The sequence below is a fragment of the Pelobates fuscus genome, chromosome 2, assembly GCF_036172605.1.
Source record: "Pelobates fuscus isolate aPelFus1 chromosome 2, aPelFus1.pri, whole genome shotgun sequence".
Lineage (NCBI taxonomy): Eukaryota > Metazoa > Chordata > Amphibia > Anura > Pelobatidae > Pelobates > Pelobates fuscus.
In genome coordinates, this window is record NC_086318.1 from 417384386 (window position 1) to 417409008 (window position 24623).

General features: G+C 41.3%; 1 protein-coding gene across 2 annotated transcripts in view; it reads left to right on the forward strand.

The window, feature by feature from the left end:
• The window catches only part of PLCB1 (phospholipase C beta 1), a 739173-nt gene that overhangs the window by 28980 nt on the left and 685570 nt on the right, over positions 1-24623 (forward strand). For both annotated transcript variants that reach the window (XM_063444005.1, XM_063444006.1), the window contains exon 2: positions 10303-10380. In XM_063444005.1, coding sequence (XP_063300075.1) covers positions 10303-10380 — 78 coding nt within the window. The remainder of the gene's footprint in view (positions 1-10302; positions 10381-24623) is intronic.

Here is a 24623-nt window from a genome sequence, read left to right on the forward strand (position 1 = left end):
AAACAAATCGAGTTCTGAAACCGGCTTCTATGTAATAGGAGGACTGACATTTTATTTTTTTTCGAACTCATTGTCATGTCATTGTAATGCTACTACCCCAGACTCTCTAATTTAGTTATTTTGTACCCCGTGGAATTTTAGGGTAAAGGTTAAGGGATGGGACTATAATCCAATTACAAGGATCCTACGATTAGAACTAGCATAGACACAGAATTCTACCACTTCATCAGTGACAGGTCATGATGTTAAAGTGTTTTTATGTTTTATCATAAATTCTGTGTGATATTTCCACAAGAATGCAGCTATCGGATCTGGAACCCAAAGGACGAAAGTGTAGAACATTTAGGAGCCTACTGGTTTACTGCATGTACTCTGTATGGTTAAAAAGATGGAGGGTGGAAACGAAGGAGAGACATCATTACATACTTTGGAATTTATTCGGGGAAAAAAACAGCTGTAGTTCAGCTTTAAAAGTGGAGCAATCGGCATTAGTTTCCATGGTAACTACTTTACATTTAGATCTTTGCAGTAGAACTTTTTTTTATTTATTTATTTTATACGTAAAACCCATTGCTTTCTATTTTTAATTTAATTTGTTTATTTTAATTCCTTGGTTTTATTTTGGGAACTGTGTTGCTCTCCTTAACCCCTTAAGGACACATGACATGTCTGACACGTCATTATTCCCTTTTATTCCAGAAGTTTGGTCCTTAAGGGGTTAAGCAGCATTGCGATTATCTAACTAACGGAGATATATTTCTGCTAGTTTATACCATTAACACTAGTAGATTAACTAATGTAATACTACAGGCATTCTTTCTACAAAGTAAAAATATATCCTGGGCAGGCAGAGTTCAAACTCTTATAGGGACACTATAGTCACCAGAACAACTACATTAAGGTATAATCATTCCCTTCAGGCATTTTCATGCAAACCCTGCCTTTTCAGTGCAAAGGCAGTGTTTACATTGCCCCTAAGGACACTTCTAAGTGGCCACTCCTTAGATGGCCACTGGAGGTGCTTCCTGGGTCAGTGCTGCCAAAAAAGCTGCCCTGCCGTTCAGCATCCCCACGCTCTGCATGGGGACGTTGAATTTTCCTCATAGAGATGCATTGATTTAATGCATCTCTATGAGGAGGTGCTGATTGGCCAAAACGACGTTTGGCCCGGCACCCTTGCCGATTTTAGCCAATTGGCTAAAAATTGGCAATGTTGATGATATCATCAAGGGGGCGGAGCCAGCGCCAGCGGACCCGTGGAGAGCTGAAAATAAGGTGAGTTTTAACCCATTCTGAGGGAGTTAATGGGAAGGGGAAGCCCCCTAAATGGTGGGTTTTCACAATAGGGTCAGTATTACATGTTTGTGTTCCTGACCCTATAGTAATTCTTTAAACTACTTAAAGGTACCAGATTTGGGCTATTGATTACTGATTCATATTTCCTAGTTTAATATTTAGGAATTAGGTAGAACGCTTTTTTCTTTATCTCAAATATTTTCCTTTTTAGACTTTCACAACTTGCTTCTACAATTTCTCTTGTTTTTTGTGAATAAGCCAATTAAATGTATCTGGTATCCTTTCATAGTATAGACCCCTCCAGATGGTGGACTCTTTAGGCCCTTTTTCAGTATTGCGAACAAGTACCGTACTTGATCATTTTCTAGTTAACACTTTTATTCACTAGATATAATGTCTTCTAATTGTCTGCCTCTCTTAGGTTTAGTTCCACTGAGCTAAACAACCAGGAAGTAACAGGGCCGGTTCTCTGATTGACAGGCTGGGAGGTGCCAATTTCTTTTGAAATCTGCACTTTTTATAAAATTAAAAAGAGGAGGACACATCATGCAATTCAGCGAACAAAGTTGTGTGATGTTTAGACTGTTCCTTTAACATTCTAAGCCACTTGCTGTCATTTTTTTTACAAAGTTTCTTTAGCCATTTGTCTTACTCTACCCTACAATTTGAAAGCATATTCTGGGCGGTGGGTGGATAAAGAGACTTTGTAAAGCCTCAGTAGCCAATGTTCAATGAGAAGTATGTCAATGGGGTTTATTCACTGAACACGAAATTACTGTGAATTAAAAAAAGTAATACAAATCTGTATTCCTAACTCTATAGTGCCCTCTTGTCACTCAGCCTCCCCATTTGTCCTCCGGCATGTATAGGGTTAAAAACCCTTTATTTACTTACCTGATTCCAGCGCCGATGTCGCACAGCACTGGGTCTGCGACATCATCTGATGGGGGGGGGGACCTAAAGCGCATGTGTGGGGAGCGACGTGAGCATTGCTTTAATGCTTTCCTATGGGGATTTCACTGACACTGAATGTCCTCATGCAGAGTGTGAGGACAGCCAGCGTCAGGTGACCCATCGACCCAAACTCCTAAAAACTTGAGACTGATCTCAGTGCTGCAATATAAACATTACAGTTTCTAAAAAAAACTGCATTGTTTTACATTACAGGACTAAGGGGGGCAGGCTCATTGCACCCAGACCACTTCAATGAGCTGAAGTGGTCTGGGTGCTTATAGTGTCCTTTTAAGTTCACTTCCATACCCTACCTTACATCACTGGTATCTAAATATAAACCCCCACTCTCAACAGCTAGGACCTCTTTGTATGTTATATATGTTTATATAGTGCAAAGGTTGAGGATGTGGAGAAAAAGCAGGGGTGATTTATTAGCCTCATTTCAGACAACAAACACCCTAACCTCTTGCAGATGAGTTGAGGAGAGATAGGAATGTTCAGTTAGTACCCTTGAGTGGCCTTCTCATTTTATATCCGGCTCAGTGGTGATATGGGGTGCTGGGCAGCACACATAGCTTGTCATGAATTGATTTAATCTGTAGCCATGAATCTTGTAATAGTGAGATGGACTTTGCTGCTCTCTGCTGGAGCTTTGAAAGGGTGACTAGCCCATCTCCCTATGTCCACAGGACATGTGTTAGGGTTTTGCTAGTTTTCTGCTTTTTCCATGGTATTTTTTACCACAAGCTGGAAGATCAGTCATTGAGAGAAATGGAAAAAATATTTAGTCAGATATTGCATTTCTACGAAGCTTGTTTTTTTAATGCACTCAGTGTGTACATTAACCCCTACAAGACCACTAACATATAAGGCCTACCGGGAAAACAAGCTATTTGTGTAACCCTGGCCATCGAAGAGGTAAGACCGCACTGGTGGGAAAGGTTGAATAATAGGATTAACAATATTTGTCGTGAAATGAATTTCTTTCCATTCTAAAGAAACATTGCATATAATCTAGGTCCAAATCCATGGTTGGAGCCAAAACCTCTAAGACTACATTCAAATCTGCAGACACCATTCTCAGTTTTATTTACATTATTTAATAATATGTATTACAAAGATGTATTACATTTTTGTTCATAACTGTGTATACAGTGTATAATGTATTATTCTGAACTATTTATATAGTATGAGTAGTTTATTGAATAACACTGACAGCAGTGTGCGGTGTGTGCAAATGTCTCACAGCTCCACATCAACAAAACCTATAGTAATATTTAATGTGTATGAGTGTGTTATATAACTTTGCAGCTGTAAAAGTCACATTAATATGTGGTGGGCAAAGTCCATAAGATTATATTACAGGGCAATGTACTAATACAGCCGACAGTAATGTGTAGTGTGCATTAGCATATCACAGAGCTCCACAGCAAGAAAACTCACAGCAATATCTGAAGGGTATGAGTGTATTACAGTCCTCCACAGCAATGAAACTCATAGTAACATGTAATCTGTATCAGTGTATCAACGGATTCCACAGCAACAATACTCATAGTACTATCTAGAGGGTATGAGTGTATTACAGTCCTCCACAGCAATGAAACTCATAGTAACATGTAATCTGTATCAGTGTATCAACGGATTCCACAGCAACAATACTCATAGTACTATCTAGAGGGTATGCGTGTATTACAGTCCTCCACAGCAATGGAACTCATAGTAACATGTAATCTGTATGGGTGTATTAACGGATTCCACAGCAACAAAACTCACAGTAACATGTAGTGTGTATAAGTGTTTTACAGTCCACAGCAACAATACAGTATTATCTAGTGCGTATATCACAGAGCTCAATCCACCACAATGAGATGTTTAGTGATTAACCCTGGATTAACCCTACATTATATGATTTGTTAGGAATTCAAAATTAATTTAACAGTTAAGGCCACACTCAAACTGAAAAATGTCAGAAATGCTTTTAATTTTGTTATTTTGGTCTAAAAGTTTAAATTCAGTGTGAATTAACAGTAAGTACTAACACTTTAACAATTTAATGAATAACCACATATCCAGCCAAAAGGTAAAAAGTTGGCGAGCTAGTGAGATGAATTGCCAGGAGTCAGTCGGGAGTGACATGCCAAGCAAGCGAGCAAGTTGGCCACCATAGCAGACCAGCAATGGTCGCTGTTTCAGCACTCACTACAGTGTCCAAGTGAGAGCACGTCTAATGACTGGAGACAGTTATCTGGTGCCTTCAAAAGCAGGATACCACGTAACAAAACCCAGACCCTAAAATAGGGACTGTCCCGTCGAAATAGGATGGTTTGGAGGCCTATGACCATTTGTATTTACAATATTTGTGCATCCCGTCTGCAATCTACTGACAGATGTTAACTCTTCATTTCCTTCAAAGAAACCTCCAAACCTTTTCTGGAGATCGTTTATAAAGCATCATGGTGTGATAACAGTATGTCAGGGATTTTTTCAAAGTCTCAGAAAACCGATAAATAACCCATCAGAGTAGGATGTGAGAGCTTTAAATCAGGACTGTCCACCAGAATTGGGCCACTTGGGAGGTATGATCTGCTGCTGACAATAGATATGGAATGCATTGCTTAGTGTTCATACTGGATATTTTTATACTTTGACTTCGAAATGTTCTCTGCAGCTAGTAATATACCACTGTTGTCTGAGAATGGGCCATAATTTATGCCTTTTACTGCCTTGTGTTCCTACTGCATGTTATTTAGTCTTTTGTTTTCATTTGAGAAATATCACAATGCAAAAAAAGTGCAGTCCCAATAAATATTCAGATTTCTGCGTAAGTTTTTTTTTTATAACCAGATTTAATTTGAGTTCTATTAAGCTTTTCCTTATCTAAAGAGTAAAGACATTTTGAGAATGACCTTATTTACAGTTTTCATGGAAACCGCAGAGCTTCAAAGCTTCTGTAAAATCTGCATCTGTTTAAAAGGGATTTTTTTTTTTTTTTTTTTTTTTTTGTTGCTTGGTTTTTTGGTGTGTTTTTTTTTTTTGCTGTTTTTTTTTTTTTTTTGCTGTAGTTATTTTGCACGGGATAATCTAGCTGCATAGATACTGCAGAGGTTCCTGCAACACACTGCATCAGTTAAAGTTAACATTATTCCTTTACCCCAGTATTAGGGCCCCAGTTGCAGGTCTAGTTTCTTAAAGGAGCATTAATTTTATACTATTGCAAATACAACCTGCTATCAGAAAAAGACACCTGCGAAAAGCCAAAGTCACACATAGAAACATACAAGTAAAAAAAATAATTAGATGAATTGTACAGAAGCCAAAACTCAGAAAAAGTACTTAAACACCTCTTTTGGGGCATGTTATGCTAAATATAAGTCTATACTATAGATTAAACCCCAAACTGTTATCAGAAACATACTTGTTAAGTTGTAAACCATTAATAAGCGATCTCATGAAAGGATCCCAAACCCAACTGGCTTTAAAATGATGACACCTCCCTTCTCGCCCATAATATCCACATGCATTCATATACCGATCAGGGATCCCAGATACCACAGCGATAACCTACAAATACCATATTTACTCTGTCCGGGGTGTAAATGGATTCCCTCATACCCTTATCTTCTTACCACTGAATCCTATAAGCATCCATTAGATGGTACCATTATTATTATTAGCATTGTATTTTTGGCTGAGGATCCCACTGTCATATTTAATGGATTTAATGGCCAATGATAGTAAAGGCAAACTGATTTATATGAAACCCGACCTTTTACAGGGTAATTTGAAAAAAAAAACAAAAAAAACAAGTGGTTAAATCCCACTTTTGTAACTTAAAATGAGAAGCAAAAAAAAAAAAAACCTCCTTGATAATCTTCAAAAAAACAGATGTGATGTGATTGGCTGTGTTATCCCATTTATATCAAATAAGCCAATGTATAAATTCAGAGACATTACCAAACAGGTATATGAATTACTAATAAAAAAATCTCAAACGGGATTGCTTTGATCTAATTTATCTTTTTTTTTTTTTACTCATATTAGATAATTCAAGTTAGCTAAAATAACTTAGTATTCAGAGTCTCTAAAAATAAAGTGAATGTAATGTGTGAAATGGTAACGCTCTCAAAAATTGTGTATAAATCCCTCAATAAACACCATAAACACAAATATATGTGGAAAAAAGAGTAAAAAAATTAAATGAATGTTTCTAGACTGACTACGCTTTATATGATAATCTTTTCATTCTGCGGGGTGACACAGGAAAAGTGCACCATGGTAATATGTAAAACTCATACTGGAGGGAAATAAACTAATTATGCATGTGCTTTGTGATTAATTAATTTGCTTCCAGCACTATATGATTAAAAATCATTACGGGGAAGTACTTTTAATGTACCGCTAGATAGGAATAGGAAATGATCAATGTTGGATATTATGTGACCGATTTTGGACTGTTGTTTACGAAATAAAATGTCAAAGTGCTTGTGGTCTTTTTTGTTTTAGCTACGTAAGTGTATCCTGAAAAAGCAAAGGGAGTTAGGTCCAGCTGTTGAAGCCATTGAGTCTTACTGATTAATTAGGAAGCAGAACTAATAGATACTGGAGGTATAGTGCGTGCTGTGAACTCCCAGCAGGCAATAACACGTATTTGTAGTTATCGGCATCTTAATACAGTCCAATTGTACATCTGGAACAGGGCCGGATTAACATAGGGGCTAATGGAGCTGCAGCTCCAGGCCCAGGCCCATGGAATAGGCCCATTGAAAAAAAAAAATTAAAAACAAAATTTTTTTTTTACATTTCTTTTTTTTTTTTACACACACACTACTCTTAGGTTTGCCACCTGACTGGTATTTTACTGGCACAGCCAGTATTTGAGACTGTCTGGTCATGCCGGTATTGCAGTAATACTGGCAATACAAATGCAGGTATTTTTCTGAGAATAAGTGGAGATTACTCTGCAATACCAGCACCGGCCAGTAGGGGTCACTGTGTGTGGAGAGAGGCTGGGATAGGAAGTTACAGCATATCCCCATAGACATATAATACCTAGATGCCGTATTGACCTCGGGGGGGCCATGAAATGCGGGCGCCATTTTGGGCCGGTCACCCGGTGTGGTATTATATGTCTATATATTAGGACTTCGGTCCCTAATTTTTTTTTATTTACTTCGACTTAGTGACAAATCTCACTTTAGTAAATAGTGATGTGATTGTTTGATTTCTCCTATTCTCTTTATGCTATCTCCATGCGGACTTCAAAGTGCAAAAGACAGAGCTGACAATAATAAAGAGTTGTAAATATCTACATTTTATTTTGCACAGTTCCAAAATCCATATTAGTTAAAAATAGTTGAAAAGTAAATACATTACAAATCAGGCAAAGATCCAGTCCCAGTTTAAAACATGTATATTAAGATGATAGATTGTGGGGTTAGTTCAATAAACTTATAATTTTAGCAAACCTAAATCCAAATGCAACACATAGTTTCAATCTGGAAATTCAAATAATTTCAATGTATTGAGTAAACTTAGTCGATAACGTAAATAACCACAGAGGTCTTAAAGCAGCAAATGTCAGTTAATTTTATTTAATATCCCAGGATTAAACATCATGCTACTGGATCTATACACCCTCCGGGTGGATTTTAAGACTAACCATGTTTACTTTGAGGACCTTGCTCTGCAGATCATAGACATATATTTTCTATATATGTCTATGCTGCAGATCACACTGTGACCGATCCAAGATGGTGACCCCGCGGCTCATCAGCGCCAATAGGAAGTAGCGGTCAATGCAGCGTCTAGGTATTATATGTCTATGCATATCCCTGCCTCTCTCTACTACTCACTGATCCGTGGGGAGCAGCAACACAGCACAGAGTCCAGACAGCAGCTCTACAGCTCAGATAAGTGAGGGATGGGGGAGAAAGGCAACAGGGACACATGGGGACACTGAGACACTAGGAGACACATGGGGACACAGACACTGGGAGACCTGGGAACACTGAGACACTTGGGGACACTGAGACACATGGGGATGCTGAGACACATGGGGACGCTGTTTCTCCCAGTGTCCCCCATCCAGTGTCGCTAGTGTCTCAGTGTCCCCATGTCTCTGTGTGTCTAGTGTCACCATGTCTATGTCCACAACTGTCCCCATGTCTCCCAGTGTCCCCAAGTGTCTGTCTCCCAGCCAGTGTCCCCTAGTCTCCCAGTGTCCCATAGTCTCCCAGTGTCTGTGTTCCCATGTCTCTGTGTCCCTAGTGTCTTAGTGTCCCCAAATGTTACAATGTCCCCATGTCTCCCAGTGTCTGTGTCCCTAGTGTCTGTGTCCCCATTTCTCCCAGTTTCCCTAAATGTCTGTGTCCCCATGTCTCTCAGTGTCCCCGGGTCTCTCAGTGTCCCCAGGTCTCAGTGTCCCCATGTCTCTCAGTGTCCTAGTGACATGGGGACACACTGAGACACCGGGAGACATGGGGACACTAAGACACTGGGAGACTAGGGGACTGGGCGACATGGGGACACTGACACTGTGATACATAGGGACACTGAGACACTGGGTGACTTGGGAGACTGAGACACTGGGAGCAATCCATCTATACAGCAGAATCAAACTGTGAGTAGTTTGTTGGTGATTTTACAGAATTTTCTCCAATGTCACTCCTTGTGATTATACAAAGGATTAAGGCTGGTATTTTGTTCCAAGACAGGTGGCAACCTTAACTACTCTTCACATACTCTTGCTTAAAGTTGCACTATAGGGTCAGGAACACAATCATGTATTTCTGACCCTATTATGTTAAAACCACCACCCTGCCCCCTTCTTGCCTCCCTAAGTATAGTAAAATATAACTTGTATTCAAGTCTGCAGCTGCTGGCTCTGCCTCTAAACTGACTGTCTGATGACATCATCAGAAGTGGTGGTCTGAGCAAATTACAATACTTCCCCATAGGATTGTCTGAGACTGTCAACTAGGCAGATCAGGGGCAGAGCCAGCACAAGTCATAGCCCTGGCCAATCAGCATCTCCACATAAAGATAAATTGAATCAATGCATCTCTATGAGGAAAGTTCAGTGTCTGCATGCCGAGGGTGGAGACACTGAATGGCAGTGCTGCACACTAGGCAGTACTGCCCCAGGAAGCACCTCTAGCAGCCATCTAAGGAGTGGCCAGTGGAGTTATTTTCTCTGAAAAGACAGTGTTAGTATATAGTGTCCCTTTAAGTTTGGAAGCTTAAGAGGGATGTATGGGAACAAAACTTTTGTGGACTGACTGACAATAAAATTAGTTTAGGTAATGCAGACGTTGGTCTCTCTAACACTGTGGCATGTCCCCATTCATCTACACTCACTACATACACCTTTTATCTGTCTCAGACTATATACCAGGAACTTCTGCCTGCTAGTAAGAAGGTAAGGAGACAAGTGGACCAGCGAGTGCTAGGGCACAGTCCTTAGAAAGCATTGAGTGAGCGCATCATTAGACGCATTTATGTCAAGCTCAGGGTGCTGCCTGCATAGTATGCCCTTAGTTGGACAGCCTGCATGATTGGCGGGCAGCCTGACATGCATTCATGCCAGGCTGTCCTTCAAATTCTTTGGACAGACATGCCCCCTTTTTGGGCATGTTCTCCCCTTTTGGCAGGTCTGGTCACGTGATTCGCACCAGTGGCCACCCTTTTACCCCGCCCATTGACTGCCTGCTTCACTGGACACTGCTGTTAAGGGTTATGGGTTTAATTAAAAGATGAAAGATATAAATTAGAGAGAGATTAGCATAGAGTATGTGTTTTCTTATAGCTGCATCCTATGAGTTACCCTCCAGCACCATCTCCATCAGATACATGACGCTTGGGAGGTATGATTGTTTTAATATTTTTGGTCGATAAGATTCCGTAATTAGGCCCATCATAATTGTCAGCACCAGGCCCAGTGTGCTCTTAATCCGGCCCTGATCTGGAATATGCATATATGTTGTCAAAGTATCTACTATATCTGATTTCAAATCACAATATAGAATGTAATAGCTATTATCTGTTTAATTTTAGGATTCCACACTTGTCTATCCAATCGTCCTTAAAATGGATCCTAGTGGATTTTTCCTTTACTGGACAGACCAGAACAAGGTAAGACACTCTTCTCCTCATTTTGATAAAATATGCATATTGTATTTTATTTTTTAAATATAGAGCCATCAGATTCCGTAGCGCTGTACAATGGGTATTTTCATGTTGTTCTGACACAGAGATTGTCCACTCTTCCTTACATACGAAGGTACGGAGAGATGACTTTGATTGCGAAGGGACAACAAATAACTGAGGGTTCCGCAGCACTTTGCAATTATAAAATGGGGATATATGACAACAAGTAATTTAGTACGGAATATAAGAGAGACAAGGGAAAGAAGGCTCTGGTTAAACAAGCTAACAATCTATAATAAAAAGGTGTGAGGGGTGTAGCACACTCAATTGCAAGAAAACTGCACTTTTTGTTCCATTTTTAGCCTACAATTTGGCTTAAGATAGATATAATGTAAATAGACTATATTTAAGTCTTCTTGGCCTGTGTGGGGGATTGAGGCATATAACAGCATATATCTCTAGCAGGAAGACAAGCCTGAGTTTGTTAAATGCAGAACTTACCAAAAGTGCAACCCATGGTAACAGTTAGTTAGTGGGGCTTTTCTATACAACTCCACTGGGCATGCGCCTAACATGTCCAATAGCCATTCTGCGCCAACTTGGCACCCAAAGTACATCTTCTCTTTGGTTTTGATAATATAACGAGGAATTGTCACTTATTCATTATTCAAACAGAATATCTGTATGGGTAATCTGGCCAGGTTAAATGACTGAGTAATCTTGTGTTTGGGAGCATGTGTCAACTGGGTGTCAGTGAAAGTGTTAAAGGATTAAATCCCAGCCACATTTAGATTTAGATGGTTACAAATTGGTTGAGGAGCATAAGAGCTGTAATCCAAAAAGAGTTGGAGAGCTTATAGATACTTGCATAACAGAATTATGGCAGTATGTGCATGCTTAACGTTCTGATTTATCGTGACACGTTATAATTGGGGGAGGGGGGTTTACTACATTATTTTATATATTTTATGGTTAGGGGCATCCCCTTGTTTGTGATAGCCAGTAATCCCTATAGCTGACAGTTAAATAAAAACTCCACAGCAGCCTTTGGTGGGAGCCAAGTTATGCATTTAAAATAAAAAATTATTAATTGATTAGTCATTTATCATAGCTGTGGTCAATAAAGGTCTGCTTCACTGTAACTTAAAACATATTGTTACTTTATGATTGTGGCTTGAATTCACTTTTTATGTTGGTTATTCCATTTTTTTCCTTATCCCTTAAAAAAATTGCATATTATTTACTAAACTAATATATCTTAGTCTGGACCCCAAATAAGGCCCCCTGTGGCACCAGTCAACATCCAGAATAAAATGGTTACTGTCATTTATGGTGGGTTTACGAGATTGTCCAATGTGCCTATATAGACTATTTCATAAGTAACCACTTTTTGGCGAATAATCTATAATCTATAATAATTTATGTTGATCATGCACTAGTTCAGGGGTAGTCAACCTTCGGCACTCCAGATGTTGTGGACTATATCCCCCATAATGCTCTTACACCCACAATGCTGACAAAGCATCATGGGAGGTGTAGTCCAAAACATCTGAAATGCCGTAGGTTGCCTATGCCTGCACTAGTATTTAAGGGTGAAGTGTTTTGTAAAAGGAAAGTATAGATGCCCAGCGCACCCCAGGGAAGGATTTAAACCACTCACAGCTGGGTTGACTCCTTACAATGGCGGCATCAGGCATCACTACAGCTCTCTGTAGTGGTTATGGTGCTTCTAATGTTCTTTAAAAGAACATACATTTAATCAGTACACACAATATTTATACAAATAGTTATTTTCTTTATAACTTCAGGTGAGTTTCTTTTTTTTAACCAATGATCTTTTTTTTTTAATTTACTTTTTTTTTTTATTATTATTATCTGGACACCAAACTGAACGATACCCTGTCATTAGCACAATTTGTAAATGAAAGGTTCACTTTAATGTAAAACATTTGGATTTGATGACTGAGTGGTTCGTGGCTTGGCAGATGATGCTTTCTTTTCAGAAATCCCAGCGCTTGTTAGTACAGAAAAAATTGTGTAATATGGGCTTTTTTCCCTAGTTCATATTTGACTTCCAATTCATTTTCCTCACTTCCTGAATACACACTTCATCTCATATTAATTCTGTGCACTCTTCCATCTGCCTTTTCATTCATTTCATTTATTCATTAGCAATTGCTAGCCAGTCCTTATTCCAATCTGGCGGCTTTGATTGTGTACAGTATGTTCATGATGTGAGCGGCTCGGGATTACTGCGTGCAGGGATGTGTGCTGTATGTAAAGGTGACCAGATTCTCATTTAATAAGGATGGATTCTTAATAACCATTTTAATGTCCAGTGCCATAGAAAAATCTGTCTTTAAAGGTTTATAGCAGGTGTAATTAGAACAGGCAATTCTACATATGCAGGGTGTTGGTTGTAGGATTAAGGTCTGGAAGAGAAGAATATAGTTGGTCCTTACTGGGTTAGAGAGTGGAGAGGAGAGTGGAGAGTGTTGGACCACGAGTAGGGAGCCAGGACCTAGAGACATCATATACTGGGACAGTGTAACCCAAGTAGGGAGTCAGGATCTAGAGATTTAATATACTTGAACAGTGTAACCGAAGTAGGGAGTCAGGACCTAGAGATTTAATATAGTGGGACAGTGTAACTCAAGTAGGTAGTCAGGACCTAGAGATTTAATATACTGGGACAGTGTAACCCAAGTAGGGAGTCAGGACCTAGAGACATCATATACTGGGACAGTGTAACCTAAGTAGGGAGTCAGGATCTAGAGATTTAATATAATGGGACAGTGTAACCCAAGTAGGGAGTCAGGACCTAGATATTTAATATAGTGGGACAGTGTAACTCAAGTAGGAAGTCCAGACCTTGAGATTTTTTTATACTGGGACAGTGTAACCCAAGTAGGGAGTCAGGACCTAGAGACATCATATACTGGGACAGTGTAACCCAAGTAGGGAGTCAGGACCTAGAGATTTAATATAGTGGGACAGTGTAACTCAAGTAGGGAGTCAGGACCTAGAGATTTAATATACTGGGACAGTGTAACCCAAGTAGGGAGTCAGGACCTAGAGACATCATATACTGGGACAGTGTAACCTAAGTAGGGAGTCAGGACCTAGAGATTTAATATAATGGGACAGTGTAACCCAAGTAGGGAGTCAGGACCTAGATATTTAATATAGTGGGACAGTGTAACTCAAGTAGGGAGTCAGGACCTGGAGATTTAATATACTGGGACAGTGTAACCCAAGTAGGGAGTCAGGACCTAGAGATTTAATATACTGGGACAGTGTAATCCAAGTAGGGAATCAGGACCTAGATATTTCATATACTTATACAGTGTAATCCAAGTAGGCAGTCAGGACCTAGAGACTCCATACACTCAGACAGTGTAACCCAAGTAGGGAGTCAGGACCTAGAGACTTCATATACTCGGACAGTGTAACCCAAGTAGGGAGTCAGGACCTAGAGACTTCATATACTCGGACAGTGTAACCCAAGTAGGAAGTCAGGACCTAGAGACTTTATATACTTATACAGTTTAACCCAAGTAGGAAGTCAGGACCTAGAGACTTCATATTCTCGGACAGTGTAACCCAAGTAGGAAGTCAGGACCTAGTGAATTCATATACTAGGCAGTGTAACCCAAGTAGGGAGTCAGGACCTAGAGACATCATATACTGGGACAGTGTAACCCAAGTAGGGAGTCAGGACCTAGATATTTAATATAGTGGGGCAGTGTAACTCAAGTAGGGAGTCAGGACCTAGAGATTTAATATACTGGGACAGTGTAACCCAAGTAGGGAGTCAGGATCTAGAGATTTAATATACTGGGACAGTGTAACCCAAGTAGGGAGTCAGGACCTAGAGATTTAATATACTTATACAGTGTAATCCCAGTAGGCAGTCAGGACCTAGAGACTCCATACACTCAGACAGTGTAACCCAAGTAAGGAGTCAGGACCTAGAGATTTCATATACTCGGACAGTGTAACCCAAGTAGGGAGTCAGGACCTAGAGATTTCATATACTCAGACAGTGTAATCCAAGTAGGAAGTCAGGACCTAGAGAATTCATATACTCTGACAATGTAAACCAATCAAGGAGTCCGGACCTAGATAATTCATATACTTGGACAATGTAAACCAATCAGGGAGTCAGGACCTAGAGACTTCATATACTCGGACAGTGTAACCCAAGTATTGATATCTAATTGAATCTATCTGTGGAATGTAAACTGATTTACCAGTGCTACCACTCTCACTCACCTCAGTCAATCACGCACAGGTGGCCCTGCAGACTTCATCCAGAAGTTAAAGTTATTGTAGAGGTTTCAACCCAACTATATATTTTTTTAATGCAGTATTGAGGAAGGGGATAGATCACTTATGCAGAGAAGCCGCATTTGGATTAACACATGAGCCACTGTCCAGGCAGTGTACTTGCATTTAAAGGGACACTATAGTCACCTGAACAACTTTAGCTTAATGAAGCAGTTTTGGTGTATAGAACATTCCCCTGCAGCCTCACTGCCCAATCATCTGCCATTTAGGAGTTAAATCCCTTTGTTTATGAACCCTAGTCACACCTCCCTGCATGTGACTGGCACAGCCTTCCATAAACACTTCCTGTAAAGAGAACCCTATTTAGGCTTTCTTTATCGCAAGTTCTGTTTTAAAAGTGAAACCAGTTTTTTTTTCATGCAGGCTCTGTCAATCATAGCCAGGGGTGGTGTGGCTAGGGCTGCATAAACAGAAACAAAGTGATTTAACTCCTACACAGGCCCGGACTGGCCATCGGGCACACCGGGCAAATGCCTGGTGGGCCGCGGTGGCCACGGGCCGAGGCCGGCAGGGGAAGGTCCCAGGATCTCCCCTGCCGGTCTATGCAGGGCCGGCACTATCCGAGCGCCGGCCCCGCTGTATTCCATGATGGGCCGGTAGGGAGATCAAAGATCTCCCACACCGGCCCACCTGCAGTCCAACGCGGCCGCCGGCGGGGAGAGAGGGAGGGAGCCAGCCTACCAGCAGAGGAACCCGGCGGAGCTCTATCTTGCAGCTCCACCGGGTTCCTCTCGCGAGATCCGGATCGTTGCCATGGCAACAACCGGATCTCGCGAGAGTGAACTCTAGCCCGCAGGCTAGAGTTCACTCACCACTGGACCACCAGGGATGAAAGAGTGCCGGTCCCCCCCTCCCAGATACCACCATGCTGGTCCCCCCCTCCCAGGCTAAAAAGTAAGAAGGGAGGGGGGGACATAATGCCTGTTATTTTATTTGTTTATTTACCCCCCCCCCCACACACACACAATCCATTCTAACATTTATACACAGCAGCACTCTCACACACATCACACTCAGCACTCTCACACACATCACACTCAGCACTCTCACACACAGCACACTCAGCACTCTCACACACATCACACTCAGCACTCTCACACACATCACACTCAGCACTCTCACACACATCACACTCAGCACTCAGCACTTTCACACACATCATACACAGCACTCTCACACACATCATACACAGCACTCTCACACACATCACACACAGCACTCTCACACCCATCACACTCAGCACTGTCACACGCAGCACACACAGCACTCTCACACACATCATACACAGCACTCTCACACACATCACACACCGCACCCTCACACACCGCACACATCACACACAGCACCCCTCACACACCGCATCCATCACACACACACTCTCACACCCATCACACACACACTCTCACACCCATCACACACACACTCTCACACCCATCACACACAGCACTCTCACACCCATCAAACTCAGCACTCTCACACACAGCACTCTCACACACAGCACTCTCACACACATCACACTCAGCACTCTCACACACATCACACTCAGCACTCTCACACACATCACACTCAGCACTCAGCACTTTCACACACATCATACACAGCACACACAGCACTCTCACACACATCATACACATCACTCTCACACACATCACACACAGCACTCTCACACCCATCACACTCAGCACTGTCACACGCAGCACTCTCACACACATCATACACAACACTCTCACACACATCACACACCGCACCCTCACACACCGCACACATCACACACAGCACCCCTCACACACCGCATCCATCACACACACACTCTCACACCCATCACACACACACTCTCACACCCATCACACACACACTCTCACACCCATCACACACACCACTCTCACACCCATCACACTCAGCACTCTCACACACAGCACTCTCACACACAGCACTCTCACACACATCATACACAGCACTCCCACACTCAGCACTCTCACACACATCATACACAGTACTCACACACATCATACAAAGCACTCTCACACACCGCACTGTCACACACAGCACCCCTCACACACAGCATCCATCACACACACTCTCACACCCTTCACACTCAGCACTGTCACGCACATCACACACAGCACTCTCACACACATCATACACAGCACTCCCACACTCAGCACTCTCACACACATCATACACAGCACTCTCACACACATCATACACAGCACCCTCACACACATCACACACAGAACTCTCACACACATCACTCTCACACACATCACACACCGCACCCTCACACACAGCATCCATCACACACACATACTGCACCCCTACATACACACTACTTCCAAATATATCTATCTATATCTATATCTATATATATATATATATATATATATATATACATACACATATACATACATACATACGCACACAGATTCCTTGTAAGCAAACACATACTACACCCCTAAACACATACTTTCTACAAACACTACATCACCTATACACACACACGCACACACTTGCTATATCCCCTATACACACACATTCTCTACAGCCCCTAGCCACATATGCATCACATTACACCACAAACACAACATGACTAAAACCAACCTTATTACACAATACCACACCACAATCAGCTCACTCTACACACACGCAATACCACAAGCAGGCTCCAAACACATACACAGTACTCTTTAATGGCATTTTTGTCTCCTGGTATCCATTTATAGAGACACCAGAGACAAATTGCAAGGAAACACAGTGCAAGCATGTTATTAAATTTGCTTGCGCTGTGCAGAACAAATACAGGGCTTTTTTCTCATGCTAGAGCTCTTCAGCAGAGCTTTGTGCATGGTCTGCCCTGGAAGAGCATTGAACCAACATGCTCACTTTGAGAGGGGGCGTGTTTGTCATTGGTGATGACAAAACAAACTTCCTCTGCCCCGTCCCCTTCTTAGTGGGCCGCTGTGATAAAAAATGCCCGGGCCGAATTTTTCTCCCAGTCCGGCCCTGCTCCTACATGACAGTGAATTGAGCAGTGAAATTGCAGGGGAATGATCTATACACTAAAACTGCTTTATTTAGCGAAAGTAATTTAGGTGACTATAGTGTTCCTTTAATATTTTAGTTTTGAAAGAAATGAAATGGCTAGTTTGTACACTTTTTCCTGCACTGAACTGAAAGCAGACAATGTAAATAATAACGTTTCCTGGAATGTTTCACAAAAACCCAAGAGTATTAAGAGGCAGCTATGACACCAAATTCCAAAGAATCCTGGATAATGATCTGCACGGCTCCATCTATCTTTCACCGTCAGCGGGTATCTCTCCATCCTGAAATAGGGAGAAGAAATCCTTTCTTAAACCCAGCTTTCTCATAATCACTATTGAGGCTTGTTATCCAATTGCTTACATTTGGAAACTCAAAAACTCATTGCCTGAAACCAAAGCTGGTACTAGTTCAGTTTAAAATACCAGGTGATGCTTTATTAAAGGGATACTCAACACTCCTAAAGAACATCAGCTTTCTGAAGTGGTTTATATGTGGAGACAGTGTTCCCTTTTTTCAATTTTTCAATAGAAATTGACACTTTACAATTTTTTTACCTTGTTATACTCTGGCTGTCAGACAACCAGCCCAGTTACTTCCTGGTTAGGTTAGCTCAATGGACCTAAACTTAAGAGGCAGTAATTACCCAGAGCACCTGTCTTGCAAGGAGTTCTCATTGAGCTGCGTTGGGAAGTCTGTGATTGGACAGTCAAATAAAGTCTGGGCGGGGTTAGAAGGGGAGGACTGGTAAAGGCTGCAGACAAGAGATCTGCAGCTTTTGCAAGCTGGTTATTAGATATACCCCCCCAAAAATGCAAATACATGAATGTATTAATTTGGGGTATATCTAGTAAACAGTGATTATTTTTGTATTTGGGCAGTGGAATGTCTCTTTAAGATTTTATTGGTGGCCTTCCACCAAAAGGTTTTCACATGTCTGCGAGTGAACTCATTATGTTTCTTCAAATACACTCTATGTAAACATTAACTAAATAGTGGAAGGTGAGGCTATAACGGTATGCTGCTTAGCCATTTATTTGATTATTAACAGGTTTGTAATGGGGTATCTAACTCCCGTGAGTCCAAGTAACAGGATGCATGTTTATCAGGATTGTTTTAATTGATGGAACACACAGTTAATGGATATAAGACAATAGTAATAAATATACAATGTCTTATGGATTGTAAGCTCATTTGATCAATGTTCTTATTTATTAACCTATTCTTCCTTCCAAATCTGTAATAGTTTGTCTCATTTGATGTTAAAGTCCCCTTAATAACATTGTAAAGGGACACAGAATAACTTACATAGTTACATATCTGAAAAGAGACTTGCGTCCATCAAGTTCAGCTTTCCTCACATATGTTTTTTGCTGTTGATCCAAAAGAAGGCAAAAAAAAAAAAACAGTCTGAAGTACTTCCAATTTTGCAACAAACTAGGAAAAGAATTCCTTTCCCCAGACCCCAGAATGGCAGCCAGATTAATCCTTGGATCAAGAAGCTATTACCCTACATTGAAAAATTATATCCTTGAATATTCTGTTTTTGCAAGTATACATCTAGTTGTCATCTGTACAGGCTCTGATAAAACCACTTTGGCAAATAATTTCACATCCTTATAGTTCAGTAAAAAAAAACACTTTTCTTTGCCTTAGACAAAATCTTCTTTCTTCCAGTCTAAACGCATGACCTTGTTTCCTATGTAAAGGCCGGTTTGTTAATAGATTTCCATACAATTGTTTGAACTGACCCTCGATATATTTATATAATATTATCATATCCCCCATGAGGCAATGTTTTTCTAAACTAAAGAGGTTTACATTTGTTAACCTTTCTTCATAGCTGAAATGTTCCATTCCTTTTATAAATTTTGTAGCCCACCTCTGCACTTTTTCTAAAAGCCATGATATCCTTCTTCAGAACAGGTGCCCAAAATTGCACAGCATATTTAAGATGTGGTCTTACGAGTGATTTATAAAGAGGCAAAATTATATTCTCATCCTGAGAGTGAATGCCTTTTTTCATGCATGACAATACCTTACTGGCCTTAGCCACTGCTGATTGACATTGCACATTGTTGCATAGTTTGTTGTCTATAACAATTCCCAAGTCCTTTTCGTGTGTTGTTCTCTCTAATTCGCTTCCATTAAGGGTATAAGTTGCTTGTGCATTCTTTACGCCGAAGTGCATAGCTTTGCATTTTTCAACATTAAATTTCATCTGCCATTTGAGTGCCCAGTTCCCCAGTCTATCTAAATCCATCTGCAGCAAATTAATTTCTTGCTCACAATGTACTATTTTACAGAGTTTTGTGTCATCTGCAAACACTGAAACATGACTTTCAATGCTTTTTTCAAGATCATTTATAAACATGTTAAATAGAAGAGGTCCCAGAACAGAACCCTGAGGGACACCACTTGCCACCTCTGTCCCGTTTGAAAATGTACCATTAATGACAACTCTTTGTACTCTATCCTTAAGCTAATATTCTACCCAAGAACAAGAATTGTCATCTAGACCAATTTTTTGAGTTTGAACCCTAATCTATTGTGTGGAACTGTATCAAATGCCTTGGCAAAATCCAAATAGATCACATCCACCGCAACACCCTGATCTATACTTCTACTTACTTCTTTGTGGAATGCAATCAAGTTAGTTTGACATGACCTGTGCTTCATAAAACCATGCTGATTTTTACTGATAACCACGTTCTTCTCAAGGAATTCTCAAATATTATCCCTTAATAACCTTTCAAATACTTTTTTCAGCCTTTTTTCAGTTAAGCTCACAGGTCTATAATTTCCAGGCTATGATTTTGAACCCTTTTTGAATATAGGAACCACATCTGCCTTCCTCCTATCCTACGGAACACTTCCTGAAAGAAAAGAATCTTGAAAGATTAAAAACAGGTTCACTCATTTCTACATTTAGTTCCTTACATACTCGTGGATGAATACTGTCAGGCCCTGGAGCTTTGTTTATATTAACTTTATTTAGTTGCTGCAACACCTTGTCTTAGCGTTAGCATTTCTCCTTTCTGTCTTATCTCCATTTTGTAGATTGCTATGACCCTCCCCACCTACTACTAGTTTAAATTCTCCTCCAACTTTCTAGACATCCTATCCCCCAGCATTGCAGACCCTCTCCCATTTAGGTGCAACCCATCACTACTATAAAGGTTGTACCCAAGCGCAAAGTCAGCCCAGTGCTCTAAAAACCCCAAACCCTCTTTCCTGCACCAAGACTGCCACCGTGCATTGACCTCTGTAATTTCCCACAGGCTGGCGCTATATAAATGCCAATAATTATGTTAACAATGTAATCCATCCAGCAGTATATATATTACCTTAACTAGGAATTAACTTTTTTAGAAAAAAAAAAATGAGCACGGCAAAAAGTACAGGGATAAAAAAAAAGTGCCGATAACATAGTTAAGGACTAATTCATCGGTAGAATCGTATGGTGTAAACAGAACAAAAAGCAAGTTAATACGCTGCTCTCAGGCTTACGTTTCTGATACTTTTCTCATCGGGGTCTTTTATAACCCGTCCTAAATGCTTCATGCCCTATAAAAACACTATTTTGGATGAAGCAAAAGAGTGAGTTGAAATTTGGCAATTCGGAAAATGATTTGGAATCATTTTAAATTCACAAATAAGAATTAATAGAAAGTCTGACATATGGGAAATTAAACATACTTTTTGAAATAAATGTTAGTTAATAGTTAGTTAGTTAATGTTAATATGGAGGTAGGCAACCTTCCGCACTCCAGATGTTGTGGACTACTTCTCCCTTGATGCTTTGCCACCTTTATGGGAGATGTAGTCAAAGCATCTAGAGCAGGGGTTCTCAACCCAGTCCTCAGGACCCTCAGGACCCCCTACCTGTCCAGGATTTGGGGATTACCTAGGTGTGTCTAAGGTGTTTAGAAAAAGGGGAAAAAAAACACCTTAGACCCTAAGGTGTTTTTTTTCTTTTTCTAAACACCTTAGACACACCCAGGTAATCACTAAACCCTGGACTGGTAGGGGGTCCTTGAGTACAAGGTTGAGAACCCCTGATCTAGAGTGATGAAAGTTGCCTACCCCGACTAATCAAAGTAATTTCAAGGAAATGATCACTAAACATAAAAAAGAGGATATCTGGTGTCCATTCCACTTGATATAATTTAGCTAGATTTGTTTAATTAAGAACTGCAATTCATCCAAATGTGGGCAGATCAGGTCAATGGTCGGAATCCCGAACTCTGAGAAGTAAAAATAAATACATCTAGAAACAGGCCAGACGTGTTTGCTTGGAGCTCCTGCAAAAAAAAAGCGTGAAATAGCTAATTCAACGGGAATAAAACCCTGCAAAAAGCTCTACACCAAGAACAGACCACAAGTAACCAAGAGGAGACATTAAGTAGCCCAAAAATCTCCGCAGGAACCAGCATTGTCTACAGTCTGACCGAGTTACCTACCGGGGTAGCAGGCCTCCGGCCTAGGAGAGGCGGCCGATCTCCAGCCGGGTGCCGAACACCCTGAATAGACCTCCTTGGCGCCCTGTCACCCCCCCCCTTTGGACCGGTGGGGGATATCCCGGTCCCCACTGGGATCACTACCGAAGCACCAGTGGTCCCTCGACATTGTCTTGATACCGGTGCTCAGTTACCCGATACGCAACTTACACGGACGCACCAAGCCACTGTAAAGCAGCCTAAGATGGCCGCCCAGCAAAGGCCCAAGAAGCGGGGCACACACGCCCAACCACCCACGGACCCCCTGGGGATCTTCGATAGGCTCTGTGCGGGCCTATGGACTATGCTGCACAAACGCGGGATAGCCTTCCACCTTGCGGTGAAAACAGTGGCCACGTGGATTCGCCCAGCAAGCAGACGCCGCCATTACAGGCATCCACCACGGGCGTCCAGAAAGGCCACTGGGCCACACACAAACCAGCGATCCCACGAGCGGGTAAGGAAGTCCTGTAGCCCAGGCACCAGTGCTTGCCCCCACACCCCTGAGAGCGGGACCGCTAAACCAGCCACCCATGTAAAAGACTCACTTGGAATGGCAGCTGGCGCTCGATACGGAGCATCTCAACCCCTACACGTTCCAGCTACAATCCAGGGAACCGCGCAGCAGAGCACCGGGGCACCTCTCCAAGCGGCACACACCAGCTCCAGAACTCCCACTCGGGGCGACAAGGCAGACCAAAGCGGTGACGACCACACACGAGTCCCCGCGGGGGCCCAGCGGCACAAGCAACTGAAGATTTTAACCTCTGCAGCGCCAGCAATGGAGGACAAGTGGCACCTGCACCCCTGCAGCCTCCCTACGCAGGGCATCGGCTGAGCAACCCACAGGACTGCTAACACCATGCAAGGGACAATTGCGTGCCTTACAGCATGGGAACCCATTATACCACTGCTTCAAGACAAACGCGAATCTAAGTGAGCATTTTTTTTTTTTTTTTTTTTCAGTGGGCCAACACTTTTCGCCATGGATGGAGATAACCCGAGCTCACACTGCATAACTCACCATTCTAGGTGGCTGGCATGTTGATGGACCTCCTCTGACATTTACATCCGACGGTGTCAACTCCTCCACCCTACCCAGCAGAGGTATAGGCTGCACTAACTGACAGTCCCACCACCATCACTCTCAGCCATTGGCTGTAGTGACCTAACTTGAACGACCCACATGGACTCTCCTTGCTGGACTCCCACTTGTAACCATGCTTACCATGTTGCCTACTCGTATAACTTTATGTTATTATTATATATTATTTTATTTTAAATTATTTTTACATTTTGTATGGAAAACTACGCTACAACCCTTTAGCTTACTCTTACCACAGTGAGACTCAGAGAATACACTCATCATACACAGCCTAGCAAACATTGGCACCTTATACATATGTATACGCCTGTCGTGTGCCCAGTGAAGTGTAAATGTAAGCTCTTAGTTAACTCACACAGTTATGTTTAGCCTTGAGCACAGCCACCACTGTATGCACGCTTAGCGTAGTTACCTCCTTACAAATAGTTTTTCCTACTGATGAGTATTCAGATAGTTACCTAGCTTGCAATATTCTTGAATGTTTAACCTGACGATTAATCATCTAAAGCGTGTCTACGATGTTATATAGCCTACTGACTCTCTATTTTCATAGTGTACCTAGATAGGCACTGTTTATGGTTATATTATGTTTATGCAACACAACAAGCCAACAGAAAACTGTTTTAACAAAAAAAAAATGAGGCATCGCTACTCAGGAAATGTGGTTTCTTCAAATTAATGATGTACGAACCCTCCACTGTCAACCGTTATTGCATTTCCCTCTCTTTATTTTGTACCCCACTATATATGCCTCAATAAAAGAAAGATTGACAAAAAATAAATACATCTATATTTATGTTATTTATTATATATTTAATACATATACAATATATAAATATAGATTTCTCCCCTCTCTCACTTCTCACTTGTTTTTTGAAAAAAATCAACATTTAGTTACTGTTCCCTAGCCATCAATCATCTTTTGACGATCAAGCATCTCTTTTTTTGGATTCACGAGTTCGGGAATTGGACTGATCACCCAATAGTACTGACTTCATTTGAATAGCAGTTGTTAGGACCGAAACGAATATTCAAGTCTAGAGAACATATTTTTGGCTCACAGACCCGGAAATGAAGCTATTAGAAACATAGAAACATAGAAACATAGAATGTGACGGCAGATAAGAACCATTCGGCCCATCTAGTCTGCCCAGTTTTCTAAATACTTTCATTAGTCCCTGGCCTTATCTTATAGTTAGGATAGCCTTATGCCTATCCCACGCATGCTTAAACTC